The 16248-nt window shown below is 43.0% G+C and overlaps 3 protein-coding genes across 6 annotated transcripts in view; 1 reads left to right on the top strand and 2 right to left on the bottom strand.

Moving 5' to 3' along the window:
- Window positions 1-16248, top strand: part of tmem170a (transmembrane protein 170A) — a 16430-nt gene continuing 182 nt past the window's right edge. The window contains exons 1-3 of one of the 2 annotated variants that reach the window (XM_078799032.1): window positions 1-203; window positions 469-639; window positions 968-1119. In XM_078799032.1, coding sequence (XP_078655158.1) covers window positions 92-203; window positions 469-639; window positions 968-1098 — 414 coding nt within the window. In that variant the 5' untranslated portion in view covers window positions 1-91 and the 3' untranslated portion in view covers window positions 1099-1119. Of the gene's footprint in view, window positions 204-468; window positions 640-967; window positions 1230-16248 lie in introns of those variants that run through there. The other variant, XM_058075604.2, reaches the window with a different exon arrangement.
- Window positions 6166-11575, bottom strand: has3 (hyaluronan synthase 3). The gene is made up of 5 exons (XM_058075786.2): window positions 11375-11575; window positions 9651-9744; window positions 9028-9572; window positions 7522-7623; window positions 6166-7449 (listed from the first exon to the last, which is right to left on the bottom strand). Exons 2-5 carry the CDS (start codon window positions 9742-9744, stop codon window positions 6520-6522), a joined length of 1671 nt encoding a protein of 556 aa, XP_057931769.2. The 5' UTR covers window positions 11375-11575; the 3' UTR covers window positions 6166-6519.
- The window catches only part of tango6 (transport and golgi organization 6 homolog (Drosophila)), an 18003-nt gene continuing 13866 nt past the window's right edge, over window positions 12112-16248 (bottom strand). The window contains exons 18-19 of one of the 3 annotated variants that reach the window (XM_058075299.2): window positions 15372-15553; window positions 12112-12162 (exon numbers count right to left, since the gene is read on the bottom strand). In XM_058075299.2, coding sequence (XP_057931282.2) covers window positions 15377-15553 — 177 coding nt within the window. In that variant the 3' untranslated portion in view covers window positions 12112-12162; window positions 15372-15376. Of the gene's footprint in view, window positions 12163-14086; window positions 15554-16248 lie in introns of those variants that run through there. The other 2 variants (XM_058075298.2, XM_058075297.2) reach the window with 2 other exon arrangements.

Genomic DNA, 16248 nt, shown 5'->3' with positions numbered 1-16248 from the left:
GACGACTCCCACAACAACAGGAAGTATTTCAAGTACAAGTCCGCTGTTTTCTTCGAATTATTTCGGTCTTCGTATCGTTTACTAACAAGAAATGGACGACTATAGTGAAACAGACATTTTCCAACAATTATTGGGTATGAATTTAGTGCCAAGAAAAAATGGCACCCAACGATACAACGACACGTCACTTGGCGATTTCTCAGGTAGGTTAATATTTGTTGATTATTATACAGTTTTGTAGCTGTCGTCACTGCGTATGAGATTCGTAAGCATATTTGACTGAATGTTGTTTCGTAGTCTTTCGATTAAACTACAAATTAATGATTCGTTCTGTAATAGTAAGTGGCTCTGTTTACAATATGGTGGCCGTGCAAAAGTGCAAAAGCTCCAAACCAGTGGCTGTCAGTTACTTCCTGTCACGTTTTACTCACTGTATTCTTTTGTGAACTGATGTGATGGTGTTTGCAGAGATGTGGTATGGAGTTTTCCTGTGGGCAGCAGTCTCCTCGATGATCTTCCACCTTCCTGCATCTCTGCTGTCATTCATTGCCCTCCGGCAGCACAAAATGGCCCGATTGATGCCCATTGCCATCCTCTTAATGGGAATCATTGGACCAGTGGGTGGAGGAGTTCTCACAAGTAGGTTCTCAACCTTTTGATAAACCTTATAAAATCATAATTCAATTGTTAGCCATACTGTCATGTCCTGTTCTATGGCCCAACTCACCATAAAAATGGTGTATATAGGACCATTTGTAAGGTACTGTAGTTTAACAGTCATAGTTTTACCCTGGTAGTCGATAAATGAGGGATTACAATAATACAAATATCTTCAACAATTTCATAATAATTGGACATATGGTCAGTGACTTAAGGTCACTTACACTCAACAGAAGTATAAACCTATAAAAACACTTGTTTTGATCAACTAAAGCACTAATATGTGTTTTATCCCATTATTGTAAAGGTGCAGCCATCGCAGGAGTTTACAAGGCAGCAGGGAAGAGGATGATCTCTCTGGAGGCTCTGGTTTTTGGTGTGGGACAGTCCTTCTGTATTGTTGTTATTTCCTTTCTTCGAGTACTTGCCACCCTTTAGCAGCGCTGAAGCCGTTTTTTTGTTGTTGTGATTTTAAGTGACACTTTTCTGCTGGTTGGACAATTTGAGACCAATCGGATCTTGGATGTGTCATTTCCTGCTGATGGAGCAGTCCGAATGTGGAGTTTCTTCTGCTGTAGAAACAAAATGGAGGCACCGGACCTGGTTGTGTGCCGGTTGAAGCAGCACGAAAAGAACAATAGGAGAGACTGGAAAATGGTGGCACTGATTGAGTCCCAACAGACAGACCCAAGAGAAAACCCGGCGTCATTTTTCAGTTTGTCCGTTTAGTTGCTGTTGCTTCGTTTATTCACGGCCCACATGTATACAGACTGGACTCATACTCTAACGATTGTTAGAGCCTATTGATGGACGAAAATGGGTGTAGCAGGACAATTCTAAAAGTGTTACTTTTTTTTATTTGTAATTATTTTAGCTTAAAAATACATATGTCGCTGTTTCATCTGGAGCAGTATTTCTTAGTATTTCTAATTATGCTGGTTCATAGCCACCACTTATCATTAAAATCTGCATTAAGGATTTAATATTCAAAAATGTATTTGTCTTCATGAAAATAAAAAATGATTGGGGATCTGGAACATGTTCCATGTTGTTTTTTATACACGACAGTTGTATTATCGCTAATAATGGTACAATTGTAGGGTAAATCAGTTGTTTACCCTATTAGAAGGGTGTATATACTATGTGGTGGATTAATGTAGGGCCAGTTTCCCCACAAACATGAAGTATGTGGGGGGGGGGGGTGGAGTTTACGTGACAGTCGCCTCTGATTCGAACTTGTGTGAAATACTACATTTTTATCATCAGCAGTTTTGACTTAGAACCTTTAAGTAATTTGTTTTCTCCCCGACTACTCTGCGGTTAGCAACCGCTGGTTCCGTTGCTTATCAACTGTTAAGTTCCTTTGGACTTAAAGGGGACTTATTATGTTAATTGTAGTCCCTTTGTATGGAGTTGTGAATTCCTATAGAGCACTACACACAATAACCCGCATAGAAAGCTTTCTAGATCTTCTAGAATCTGCACCTATTCCAGCTGTATTTCCTTGTATTTCCAAAACGGTCGGTTTTAAGCGTTCAGAGCCACCCTAAACTTCTTTCAGAGCTTACTTCAGAATACGCAAATATCATTATCCGAAACATAGGCTTGATAATACCACAATTATATAATATTCTAACAACTTTTATAGGTCAGAAAAGTGGAAAACACATAATAAGTCCCCTTTAAGACAAACTACACTCGAAAAGGCTGAGAAAATCGGTGAGACTCAACTCCAGTAGATTTTTTCAAGTTTTATTTCACACTTTTAACTATTTATAGGAGCTTCTCAGGTTAGGTTGATAACCCCGAATCGTAGAGGAATAGCATCAATTTGATCAAAATGTTCAGGTTCCAAAATTAATAAAACCCTTCAACAGTACAGAGTCTATAATATCATTAGAATTATTTCAACTATGCTAGAAGCCTCCTTCTGAAACGACTCTCAATTCTCGATAATTTGATTCTGGATAATTTAAAAAAAAGGAAACAAGAGAATATTTTTAATAAAAAGCACACAACTTTCTTGTGTTCATTTCCAGCCCAAATACCTAAAAAAAATCATGGGGTGTCCAGACTTTTTCCACCAATGTCCACATACTTGAAACATGCAAGGGAATCAAGGAGCATGTTGACAGTTCTCATTTTGTAAAAAAAAACCAAACCATAACTAATCCAACATGCATTGAAATGAGTTATATTAAAGAAGCTTTGTGTTATTAGCATCATTTCAATGTGAAAACTTTACTTGTTTTCTCTGTTCTTTTTTCCTACTCTCGTGTTGAAGTTGAACTGTATTTTTAGGTCCCAAATGTCCTCCTAGCCGCACTTTGAATACCCCTGCCTAAACCCCTTAAAGTGGTGCGGGTATAAATAATCAAGTTCATGGATCAGCAATGCATTCATGTGACAGGTCCACACTCTTCTGTTATGTTACTCAGTTAGTCCACATATTTATATGGCAGAAATGTTGAGGAAAAGCACCCATTACATTTTTTTCCTGTCCTGTTATAAATAATAGATCCCTGCAAATAACGGTTACACACATTAAACCCTAAAAGTGCCTATTTTTGATACTCTAAACCCTATAATTGATCTCTCCCGGTTATTAAATTAATTTTCAATTCGGTTTTACACATGAAGAAACAATTACAGGCATATAGTATGCAGTATTGTACTTACAAACTGTGCAGTTATACAACATTGCATCTTTTGAAAGCATCTTCAAGCTGGAAAATCATCGCAAACTGCTCTGTCTATAGGTTTCAACTACAGCACATGTATTTTTACTGCAGGTAGCGCCATGAAACCGGCTTCTATTTAAGTTCATTCATTCATTCATTTTCTGCCGCTTATCCTCATCCTCATCTTGTCCCAGCTGTCTTCAGGCGAGAGGCGGCGTACACCCACACAGAAGATGGCCAAGCGTGGAATCAAACTCGGGTCTCCTAGCTGTGTGGCCTGCGCGCTAACCACTCGGCCGTGCAGCTCTACAAAAGACTCTCAGCCAAAAAAAGAAGCATGAGTTTTAAAAATGTCCATGTTTGACTCCTGTAGCAGCTGTACCATTACACCACAAGGGTTAACAGCTGAATTCATTCATTCATTTTCTACCGCTTATCCTCACGAGGGTCGCGGGGGTGCTGGAGCCTATCCCAGCTGTCTTCAGGCGAGAGGCGGGATACAACCTGGACTGGTGGCCAGCCAATCACAGGGCACATACAGTGAAGAAAATAAGTATTTGAACACCCTGCTATTTTGCTATTTCTCCCACTTAGAAATCATGGAGGGGTCTGAAATTTTCATCGTAGGTGCATGTCCACTGTGAGAGAGATAAACTAAAAAGAAAAATCCAGAAATCACAATGCATGATTTTTTAACAATTTATTTGTGTGATACAGCTGCAAATAAGTATTTGAACACCTGAGAAAATGAATGTTAATATTTGGTACAGTAGCCTTTGTTTGCTATTACAGAGGTCAAACGTTTCCTGTAGTTTTTCACCAGGTTTGCACACACTGCAGGAGGGATCTTGGCCCACTCCTCCACACAGATCTTCTCTAGATCAGTCAGGTTTCTGGGCTGTCGCTGAGAAACACGGAGTTTGAGCTCCCTCCAAAGATTTTCGATTGGGTTCAGGTCTGGAGACTGGCTGGGCCATGCTAGAACCTTGATATGCTTCTTACGGAGCCACTCCTTGGTTTTCCTGGCTGTGTGCTTCGGGTCGTTGTCGTGTTGGAAGACCCAGCCACGACCCATCTTCAATGCTCTGACAGAGGGAAGGAGGTTGTTCCCCAAAATCTCACAATACACGGCCCCAGTCATCCTCTCTTTAATGCAGTGCACTCGTCCTGTCCCATGTGCAGAAAAACACCCCCAAAGCATGATGCTACCACCCCCATGCTTCACAGTAGGGATGGTGTTCTTCGGATTGTACTCTTCATTCTTCTTCCTCCAAACACGCTTATTGGAATTATGACCAAAAAGTTCTATTTTGGTCTCATCTGACCATAAAACTTTCTCCCATGACTCCTCTGTATCATCCAAATGGTCATATGCAAACTTAAGACGGGCCTTGACATGTGCTGGTTTAAGCAGGGGAACCTTTCGTGCCATGCATGATTTCACATCATGACGTCTTAGTGTATTACCTACAGTAACCTTGGAAACGGTGGTCCCAGCTCTTTTCAGGTCATTGACCAAGTCCTGTCGTGTAGTTCTGGGCTGATTCCTCACCTTTCTTAGAATCATTGAGACCCCACGAGGTGATATCTTGCATGGGGCTCCACTCCGATTGAGATTGACCGTCATGTTTAGCTTCTTCCATTTTCTAATGATAGCTCCAACAGTGGACCTTTTTTCACCAAGCTGCTTGGTAATTGCTCCGTAGCCCTTTCCAGCCTTGTGGAGGTGTACAATTTTGTCTCTGGTGTCTTTGGACAGCTCTTTGGTCTTCGCCATGTTACAAGTTAAAGTCTTACTGATTGTATGGGGTGGACAGGTGTCTTTATGCAGCTAACGACCTCAAACAGGTGCATCTGATTCAGGATGATACATGGAGTGCAGGTGGACTTCTAATGGGCAGACTAACAGGTCTTTCAGGGTCAGAATTCTAGATGATACACAGGTGTTCAAATACTTATTTGCAGCTGTATCACACAAATAAATTGTAAAAAAATCATGCATTGTGATTTCTGGATTTTTCTTTTTAGTTTATCTCTCTCACAGTGGACATGCACCTACGATGAAAATTTCAGACCCCTCCATGATTTCTAAGTGGGAGAAATAGCAAAATAGCAGGGTGTTCAAATACTTATTTTCTTCACTGTATAGACAAACAACCATTCACACTCACATTCATACCTATGGACAATTTGGAGTCGCCAATTAACCTAGCATGTTTTTGGAATGTGGGAGGAAACATGCAAACTCCACACAGAGATGGCCGAGGGTGGAATCAAACTCGAGTCTCCTAGCTGTGTGGTCTGCGCGCTAATCACTCGGCCGTGCAGCTCCACAAAAGACTCTCAGCAAAGAAAGAAACACAAGTTTAAAAAATGTCCATGTTTGACTGCTGTAGCAGCTGTACCATTACACCACCAGGGTTAACATTCATTCATTCATTTTCTACCGCTTATCCTCACGAGGGTCGCGGGGGTGCTGGAGCCTATCCCAGCTGTCTTCAGGCGAGAGGCGGGGTACACCCTGGACTGGTCGCCAGCCAATCACAGGGCACATATAGACAAACAACCATTCACACTCACATTCATACCTATGGACAATTTGGAGTCGCTAATTAACCTAGCATGTTTTTGGAATGTGGGAGGAAACCGGAGTACCCGGAGAAAACCCACGCTTGCACGGGGAGAACATGCAAACTCCACACAGAGATGGCCGAGGGTGGGATTGAACTCCGGTCTCCTAGCTGTGAGGTCTGCACGCTATTATTTACAATTTCAATAAGAGAAGATAAATCTGCAGAAATGCCAAACTGCAAATAGGCAGCAATCTACTGTAAACGGAATTGAAATGATCATGCTTACACTCGTTTGCATTGGGTTAATTCCCTGTTTTACATCACAAGCACCGAACCCGACTCTTTTGTTGTGGTTGTACAGCTAACCCGTACCCATGAACTACATGATGTTCATATACAGTGTATGGATACTAATGTTCCATTTGATCCCAAAGCTTCATGGATCCACGTTATACCAGATCAGCTCCCTGCTGCTCCGATTTCACATCCCCACTTTTTCAGCACCAACAATGCAGACATGGCCGCATTAGCTTACGGCGCTTCAGCAGTTCTCAGAGGTCTCATACAGCAGTTGGCCTCCATTGCGATTGACTCGTGGTGCAGCTTTATGCCTCAGCATACGGAAGGTGGTACTGTTCCTCTCTCTTGTTGCAGCGTTTGGCTACAATTGCGAGGTAAAGCACCAGCAGAATGATCCAGTAGCAGCCGTACAGTATCGTCCCTGCTATCAACAAGGCCTTTTCAGATTGACTAAATGGCTGTTGTGTTTCACAATAAATGGTATACACCACGCCTCCGAGCAGCACCATCGTCCACACTGTGACCGGAACTGCACCGATTAGGTTGACGACAATCTTCCTCCGACCTGAAGTGCCCCATCCGGCTTTGTTGATTGTGAGCAAGGCGAATATTTTAGCAGGAAGTAAGCTCGACATGTAGAGCAGAGAGTACAGCGACATGAAGATCATGATCAGGCTACCACGTAAGAAACATGCGTAGGTGGCTTTCAGCATCCCGACCAGCTGGACGGTCAGCAAGAAGAGCAAGATGTTCCACAGCCTTCCACGGTAGAACAAATGGATGACTGTGGCGACCAAGAAAAACGGGAAGAATCCGGTGACGACCGACTCGTACGTCATCCATAGGCTGTGTTTGTGAAACCACAGAGCGTTATAGAGCCACTCACGGAAGTAGGACTTACTCCAACGTGTTTGCTGGTTCAACCACCGTAAGTACTGGGTTGGCGTTTCAGTCTGGCACTGCGATCGTGCTGTGTATTTGGTCTTGTAGCCATAGCTGAGCACGCGGTTGGTTAAATGGCGGTCATCGCCGAAGCTGCACTTGGAGCCCAGGAAAGTCTGATGGTACCACGCCTCCAGGAAACGCTGAAGAAGGGAGTTCCTGTACATCCCCAGAGGACCGCTGATACACTGGACACATCCGAAGTAGGACTGGCAGGCACGCTCAATGTTGAAGGCCATCCAGTAGCGGACACTGCTCAGGAAGGAGATCCACGAGTCGTACTTGTTGAGGATCTGGTAGAAAAAAAGGATCTGTTAACAAGCAGATATTCTACCGTTGTCGTGAGCTTTGATGGATGCTCTTACCTGCACATCTCCACCAACGCCTCCTACTGTTGGGTCATCCTCAAGGATCTTCAGCATCTCTATTGTACATGCTGGATCCAGAACGGTGTCTGAATCACATACCTGGAAAGTACAAAACAAAATCCTAATGAGGGCCCTTATGTAGATTTTGTGGAGTGCTCCATGGCTAATGGCCTGATCCATTGGCCAGGGAACAAAGGGTGGATAACAGCTGGGCTATGGAGGCTATTAGCCTGGGAATTAATACATCAATCAGTTTTATGCTTATCCACTATAGGGTCAGTGCAAGGGTCAGAGCTGGAGGTGGCTGCATATATCTAAAAATCAATATTATCGACCCCGGGGTGGTAGTATGGGTATACTTTAATATATGGACTTCATTTATTTAATTGGACGTAATACAAAAGACTCTTTTCATTCATTCATTCATTTTCTACCGCTTATCCTCACGAGGGTCGCGGGGGTGCTGGAGCCTATCCCAGCTGTCTTCGGGTGAGAGGCAGGGTACACCCTAGACTGGTCGCCAGCCAATCACAGGGCACATATAGACAAACAACCATTCACACTCACATTCATACCTATGGACAATTTGGAGTCGCCAATTAACCTAGCATGTTTTTGGAATGTGGGAGGAAACCGGAATACCCGGAGAAAACCCACTCATGCACGGGGGAGAACATGCAAACTCCACACAGAGATGGCCGAGCGTGGAATCAAACTGTTTTATAAAAAAGTTCTAAAGTTATATAAAGTTATAAAATTAACCACCTGGGCACTGTACTGTACATGCAAACTCCACACAAACATGGCCAAGAGTGGAATCGAACTCGAGTCTCCTAGCTGTGTGGCCTGCGCGCTAACCACTCAGCCGTGCAGCTCTACAAAAGACTCTCAGCAAAAAAAAAAAAAGAGTTTTAAAAATGTCCATGTTTGACTGCTGTAGCAGCAGTACCATTACACCACCATGGTTAACAGCTGAATTCATTCATTCATTTTCTACCGCTTATCCTCACGAGGGTCACGGGGGTGCTGGAGCCTATCCCAGCTGTCTTCGGGCGAGAGGCGGTGTACACCCTGGACTGGTGGCCAGCCAATCACAGGGCACATATAGACAAACAACCATTCACACTCACATTCATACCTATGGACAATTTGGAGTCGCCAATTAACCTAGCATGTTTTTGGAATGTGGGAGGAAACCGGAGTACCCGGAGAAAACCCACGCATGCACAGGTAGAACATGCAAACTCCACACAGAAGATGGCCAAGGGTGGAATCGAACTCGGGTCACCTAGCTGTGTGGTCTGCGCACTAACCACCCATCCTCTACACTCTACAATAGACTCTCCAGCAAAAAAAAAGAAACTTTTTAAAAATGTTTTTTAAATGTCCATGTTTGACTGCTGTAGCAGCTGTACCATTACACCACCAGGGTTAACAGCTGAATTCTGCCATTGAAATCTTTCATTCTGCTGTGTGCTGTCCATCATTTTGTGTGGACCTTACCTGCACATAATCCACGGTGTCCCCCAGTGCTTTAAAGGCTGTGTACATCACCTCCCTCTTCCCTCCCCACTCCTGCATGACGCAGGAATAGCGACAGCCTCTGACCAGCCGAGTCACCCGCGCCGTCTCCTCCATGTGAACCGTACTCCTCCCTCCGACATTTCCTCCTCCGCTCCCGTCACTGTGATAGTTTCCCTTCCAAACCATGCAGCCAGCCTGGTCAGCTCCGCCCATGACCTCCTGGAAAATGTCCATCATGTAACGGTCCTCTGGCCGGTTCCCATCCACCACCAGCACAACTTTAAGTCCAGGGAAAGACATCCGTCTGATACTACGCAAACACTTCCTCAAATAGTCTGGGTCCTCCTGGTAGGCGGCAATACAGAGCGCCACAGAGCGCCGTAAGTGTTGAGGACGGGTGGGCGCCTTCATTCGCCGATGTTCCAGGTAGGCAAACAAGCTCTGGAGGAGAAGATGGAGGGAGAGGAAGGCACCATAGAGGCCAAAGGACAGGTGGTGCTGCTCAGTCTGGATGAACTGGTAGCCTTTATAGCGCAGGAACAAAATGAAATCACATTTTTAGATGCTATTAAAAGACGTATGATCCTTATCTACAAGCTTACCTGTCACATAGGCGAGCAGGACGGTGAAAAGGACCACCGCTGCAAAAAGCGTGGTGACCACAATGTTCAACGCATTCCTGAAGCGAGAGGGCATCTGTGGGTGACCAAGGTGAGGATTAGACAGAAAGACGATGCTTTTTGTCGCAAAATTTACAGCAATCATATCTCATCTTGTAAAATTCCCATAATTATGTCATTTTCAGAAGTTACAAAGCGCTACTAATCATAATATACGTGTACTTCGAATCGCACAACTCTAGTTTTAAGTCCTGCACGGTGGGGAGTGGTTAGCATGCAGACCTCACAGCTAGGAGACCCGAGTTCAATCCCACCCTCAGCCATCTCTGTGTGGAATTTGCGTGGGTTTTCTCCGGGTACTCCGGTTTCCTCCCACATTCCAAAAACATGCTAGGTTAATTGGCGACTCCAAATTGTCCATAGGTATGAATGTGAGTGTGAATGGTTGTTTGTCTATATGTGCCCTGTGATTGGCTGGCGACCAGTCCAGGGTGTACCCCGCCTCCCTCTCGCCTGAAGACAGCTGGGATAGGCTCCAGCAAACCCGTGACCCTCGTATAGATAGATAGAAAATGAATGAATGAATTCAGCTGTCAACCTTGGTGGTGTAATGGTACAGCTGCTACAGCAGTCAAACATAGACATCTTTAAATCTCATTATTATTTTTTTTTTTGCTGAGAGTCTTTTGTAGAGTTTCACGGCTGAGTGGTTAGTGCGCAGGCCACACAGCTAGGAGACTCGAGTTCGATTCCACTCTCGGCCATGTCTGTGTGGAGTTTGCATGTTCTCCCTGTGCATGCGTGGGTTTTCTCCGGGTACTCCGGTTTCCTCCCACATTCCAAAAACATGCTAGGTTAATTGGCGACTCCAAATTGTCCATAGGTATGAATGTGAGTGTGAATGGTTGTTTGTCTATATGTGCCCTGTGATTGGCTGGCGACCAGTCCAGCCTGAAGACAGCTGGGATAGGCTCCAGCACCCGCCATGACCCTCATGAGGATAAACAGTAGAGAATGAATGATTGTATTACTTCAGAGTTTAATACTTTGTTCTGATACGGATGTTTGTGCCGCATTGAATGTAATTCAATTACTACTGTTTTATTTGCTTGTAGTGTTATTTTAGTTGACAATTTATGTGTTTTTTTTTAATGATCACCTTTTTAGTAAGTGCTGAACAATATCTATAACATCTATACCACAAAAGTATATATTGGATTCTATAGGATTGGTTTTAGCATCTGTAATGTTCAATTAGTCTGTATATGTCCCATTAAGACATAAAGATAAAACATATAATATGAGCATTGAAATGTTACTATACAATTTCTGGTCTTCTATGGGTTGCACCCTAATAAGAACACACGGAAAAAATGTTTTCTCAACCTCATTTTGCGCTCAAACATGAACACACTTGCTTCTTTGTCCCGACTCTAACTTTAATGTCACTTCCTGTAACTTTCAAAAACTTTTCCATTCCGTGTCTGCTCCTCCAGAACATGTTTGCTCACGGCCTAACACTTTCATTCATTGTCCTTTCAAGCTTCTCCAAGAGAAGATGAAGCAGTGTTCTCATTAGGACCAAATGATTACTTGAACAGAAATCTTGAAGCCTCTTGAAATGCTAAACTCCCGCTGGGCATCAATTTACATCACAAGACACGTTGCAGCCTCCTGGTGTAAAGGAAATAGAATGATTACCCTACCTTCCTGATCCAGTGGTCCTGCTGTCTTTGTCTCCCCCCCCTAAAGATGTGTCCTCCTGGTCCACGGGTCCAGCTAGGACGTCCTCCGCTTCCTTAAGCACAGCGCGCTCCTTGTTCAGTCCCCCTCCTTCCACCAGCTCACACTACATCTTTATTCCAGCTTGTTCGCTTCATTCGCAGGGTCCCAAAAATACAGCCGGCAGCTTAAAACCACTGCGAGGACCTAAACCACTTCAGTGATCCAGCCCCCCACCGCTGCCTGCTCCTCCTCCTCCTCCTCCTCCACCCCGCCTTCTGTCTCCCAGGACCTTCTCTGATGTAGCCCTTGATGCTTGGATGGGATCGTCCCACTGCAGTCTTACACGTGAAGCTCCTCTTCTATGTTAACCCTGGTTGCCCTCCAGGAGGTCAAATAGGTCAAGAAGGTTGGCCGGGCGTCATCCTTTGTGATGCAGGATCGACTCCACTTTAAACGTCTTCATCCTCCTCACCTGTTCTTACACCGTCCAGCCTGCTGAGCTTTTCTCTCCCGACTCCTTCAAATCCCCCCCCCCCTCCTCCCTCCCTCTGTAGCTACACCTTTCCTTTCTCCCTGCAATGCAGCCAACAGACGGGAACAAACCAGGGGACTGTTTGACTGCATGGAACCACCTCGCTCCTCCACTCAGCCCGACTCAAAGCATCTTTCATGGGCTTATTTATCTACACACCCTCCCCCCCCCCCACCCTCTCCTTGACTCTCCTGCTTTGAGGCTGGGCTGCTGACATGCTGCAGGTTCCATGACAGCCTGAAACAAACAGCATATATGCTCCATTGGGATCGATACCAGGTTGTCACTTAAAATATACGGTACTTCATTAAAGTACAATTCTGTGTGGGAAACACATACTGTATATCTTTTAGGGAGGGAGGCAGAAGGGGTTCAGCTTACTGGAAGTTAACATTCAGACACTCCCCAGCAGGACTCTGCATGGTTCCTAATAGCTTGGGAAATATGCAGTGTTCCTTGCATAGTCTTTCTTTAAATCCTAAATTAATATTTTAAAAATAATTAAAAATTTTAAATGTAGTATTTATTATGTATAATATATTAGTATTAGGCCACAATAAATTAAAATGAGAAATTTTGAGAATAAACTTGTAAATTTACAAAAAAAAGTTAATCTATGAGAATAAAGTTGTAAATTTATGATAATTATGTCATACGTTTACAATAAATAAGTTGTAAATTCATGAGAAAAAAGTTGCAATATTGCAAGAATATCATCATAAATTTATGAGAAGAAGTCATACATTTACAAGAGTAAAAAAAGTCATACATTTATGAGAAAAAGTCATAACATAATTAGATTAAAGTCATAATAGTCCTAAATTTATCAGAGAAAAGTTGTAAAATTTTCCACAAAAAAGTTGCAATATTATGAGAATAAAGTCATAAATTTATGAGAGAAAAATGTCCTAAATTTACCAGAACAAATTCATAAATGTATGAGAATAAAGTCATAATAGTCCCAAATTTATGAGAAAAAAGTCGTAAATGTTCAACAAAAAAAGTTGAAATATAATGAGAATAAAGTCATAAATCTATGAGAGGAAAAAGTCAGAAAATAAGGAAAATAGTCATAATATTCAGAAATGTATGAGGAAAAAAGTCACAATTAAGAGAAAAACAGCTAGCTGTGTGGCCTGCACGCTAACCACTGGGCCACATACATAACACACTAATACTAATATTAATAATAGTAAAGAAACATGAATTAAAAAGTAAAAAAAAAATACCCATAGCTGCATATCAGTACATTATATCTTCATTTCAGTAGTTCTTATATTCTATACATTTTATAAATAGTTTGTGCCGTTTTTCCAAAAAGTGGTGTACCAAGGCTAATAAAAGCTGTCAATTTTTCTTGTCAAATGGTGAAATGTTTAGCCGCATTTCAGCTAAAACCGTATCAGTAGGAAGGATTAGCTTCTTAGGTCCGTCACCCGGAAGACGTGCAATCTTCTCACAGGAAACTGCAGCATTTGGGATTAGATTAGATTTCAATTCAGAAGGTGGTTAGGCTTTTTTTTTTTTTGCATGTTTCATCTCAGCTCATATACGTCTATATTAAAACGTAACATGTCAGAATGTGAAAAACACATGACAGTAGCTAATTTGTATGCTAATCATTTAAGTTATGTTCTTGGCTTTTTTTTTAGGAGAGGAACATGGAAAATCAGTTTGTTTATGGATTATCTTGCTTTGTTTCATTTTTCAACAAAGAATTTTCCTCATTTTTAGTGTTATACCAACCAAACATTGGTGTTTGGATGAGTTAACCTCTTATTATGTTACACTTTCACTTTGGCTTACTCTCTAAATGATTCAGCCCTCATCATAAACTGGATTCATTTGCATTAGTTGCAATAATAAACCAAAACAGCTGGGGATTTGGTCAGCTGTAGAACAATACTTAATCAACCCCCCCCCCCCCCCCCCCCCCCAGTGTGAACACAGCTTTGATTTAAGGACCTGGTTTGGTGATATTTTACAGAAGACTAAATCTGCCAGCAGTAAAGCCTTGAGTCGGTGTTGAGGAAAAAAATCCATGGAAACGAGGCTGAAGCCTGCCATGTTTGCCCTGTGAGGGAGAAGAGGCGAGGTCGCGCTTCATTCACTGGTTGGATGAGAGGGATGATGGAAGACAAAAGAAGGAATGTCACACGAGCCGGTTCAAAACCCCAAAAGTCATTTGGGTATGTTTATTCAGCGCGGTGTTGTCGGCCTCTACTTAAGCATAAAATAGACCCCCCAGGATCTCATCATCACACCAACTATAGGAATGAGTCTTGGATATACCGTATTTTCTGGACTATAAGTCACACTTTTTTTTATAGGTTGGCTGTTCCTGCCACTTATACTCCAGAGCAACTTATAATAAATGAAAAAACTGTTTGTGTTACATAAACACTGGACACCTTTTCTGTTCGTTTATTTTTTGTGTAGCTGAATAACCATTGTGTTAGCATATCTTACCCCAATTCAGCCTGTTCTCTATTCTTTTATTGTTGGAACTTACCTTCCAAGAGGACGTAATGTCTGTTTTGTCAGTAGTTTGTAAAATAAATTACCAGCAAAGAATGCGACTTATACTCCAGTGCGACTTATGTATGTTTTTTTTCCACCTAATTATGCATTTTTGGCCTTGTGCGACTTATACTCCAGTGTGACTTATGTATGTTTCTTTTCTACCTAGTTATGCATTTTTGGCCTTGTGCGGCTTATAATCCAGTGCGACTTATGTATGTTTTTTTCTACCTAATTATGTATTTTTGGCCTTGTGCGACTTATACTCCAGTGCGACTTATGTATGTTTTTTTTCTACCTAATTATGCATGTTTGGCCTTGTGCGACTTATAGTCCAGAAAATACGGTACTTAGAGTAGTCCGTGTCAAAGGCCTTGTTTCCTTCAATGCACAAAATTGCCTGTTTGGAATGTGCATAAGAGCAACAAACACGGACCATTAAAAAAGGTGTTGTGTTACTAGCTTGACAGGATAAGATATACTTAAATTTCAGGTTTACAGCAGCAAAAGTACAGTTTATAGTACAAAGCACACAATGGCAAAAATAGGGTAATACAAATCTGAATTTATATGCACTATATACAAGGAGATGCTATCCAAGATTGTTTTCCACACGGCACAGTCGAGAAGCCGCCATCATATCTGGAGTGCTTTTTCCGTCAATGGAACAATGGAGGTTCAGGTTGTTCAGGGGCGTCTAATGGCTATGTGGAGATATTGCAGGGGGTGGGGGAATCCCTCATGAATGAAGGCCCTCGTTTGTGTGGTAATGACTGGATTATTCACCGGGACAATGCTGCAGTTCACAATGCACACCTTACAAAAGGACTTCTTCTAGAGGAATAAGCTCACTCCTTTTGGACCATCCTGAGTGTTCCACTGATCTAAATCCGATTGGGAACATTCAGGGATGGATGGCAAATTACCTTTTTTAAGGCAGGACAACAATCTTCTTCTCCAACTTTTGCTTCGGGAAGATGAGGCTTCTCATAACGTCGTCCAGCTCCTCCAGAGCAAGCTGGGCATGGAGTACCGCAACCTCATCTGGGTCAGAGCGAACCACCCATTTTAGGGCTCGGTACAAGTCCAATAAAACTTCGCTGAGGACCTGGTGGGGGCACAGAGCACAGAGAAAAGCAACATTGCAGAAGTCACACTGAAGACAGGCGGCAGATGTGTTCATATGTGCTAATACTGAGGTCATAATACAGTAAGAACAATTCTGGACCTCCGAGTAGAGTAGAAGAGAAACACAGTATGGGAACCCCCCCCCCGCGTGACCCTTCAACCCCCACTCAGACCCCCACCTAACCTGTGTGATGTATTCCACCAGTGTGTGTTCTCATGTCAGCAGGTATCATTAAACTCTGCACAGCTGGTCCACTGCTGCCCTTCTGCAGCTGTTTAGTAATGACAGGCCCTGGTCTGAGATCAGCCAGATGACTGACTTTACAGGCACACCTGAGCCATTGGGTTGGAACACCAACCTTTTTTTTGGTACCTGCCAGTGATTTCAGAATTATTATTTTGTGTATAGTACTGGGCTGCACGGCAGTCAAGTGGTTAGCGAGCAGACCTCACAGCTAGGAGACCCGAGTTCAATTCCACCCTCGGCCATCTCTGTGTGGATTGCATGTTCTCCCCGTGCATGCATGGGTTTTCTCCGGGTACTCCGGTTTCCTCCCACATTCCAAAAACATGCTAGGTTAATTGGCGACTCCAAATTGTCCATAAGTATGAATGTGAGTGTGAATGGTTGTTTGTCTATATGTGCCCTGTGATTGGCTGGCCACCAGTCCAGGG

Source organism: Doryrhamphus excisus, linkage group LG1, assembly GCF_037039965.1.
Source record: "Doryrhamphus excisus strain RoL-2023G ecotype Guam linkage group LG1, RoL_Dexc_Guam_v1.1, whole genome shotgun sequence".
Taxonomy (NCBI): domain Eukaryota; kingdom Metazoa; phylum Chordata; class Actinopteri; order Syngnathiformes; family Syngnathidae; genus Doryrhamphus; species Doryrhamphus excisus.
Note: the sequence above shows the minus strand (reverse complement) of the source record. Positions and strands in the feature narration are given on the sequence as shown.

What these genes read in the sequence shown, in the direction of transcription:
- has3 (XM_058075786.2), bottom strand. Translation starts at nt 9,744, where the DNA reads ATGCCCTCTCGCTTCAGGAATGCGTTGAACATTGTGGTCACCACGCTT. An exon ending in ACACCGTGGATTATGTGCAG is followed by an intron (nt 7,624 to 9,027) that starts GTAAGGTCCACA and finishes TGTACTTTCCAG; the next exon opens with GTATGTGATTCAGACACCGT. An exon ending in GCGTTGGTGGAGATGTGCAG is followed by an intron (nt 7,450 to 7,521) that starts GTAAGAGCATCC and finishes TTTTTCTACCAG; the next exon opens with ATCCTCAACAAGTACGACTC.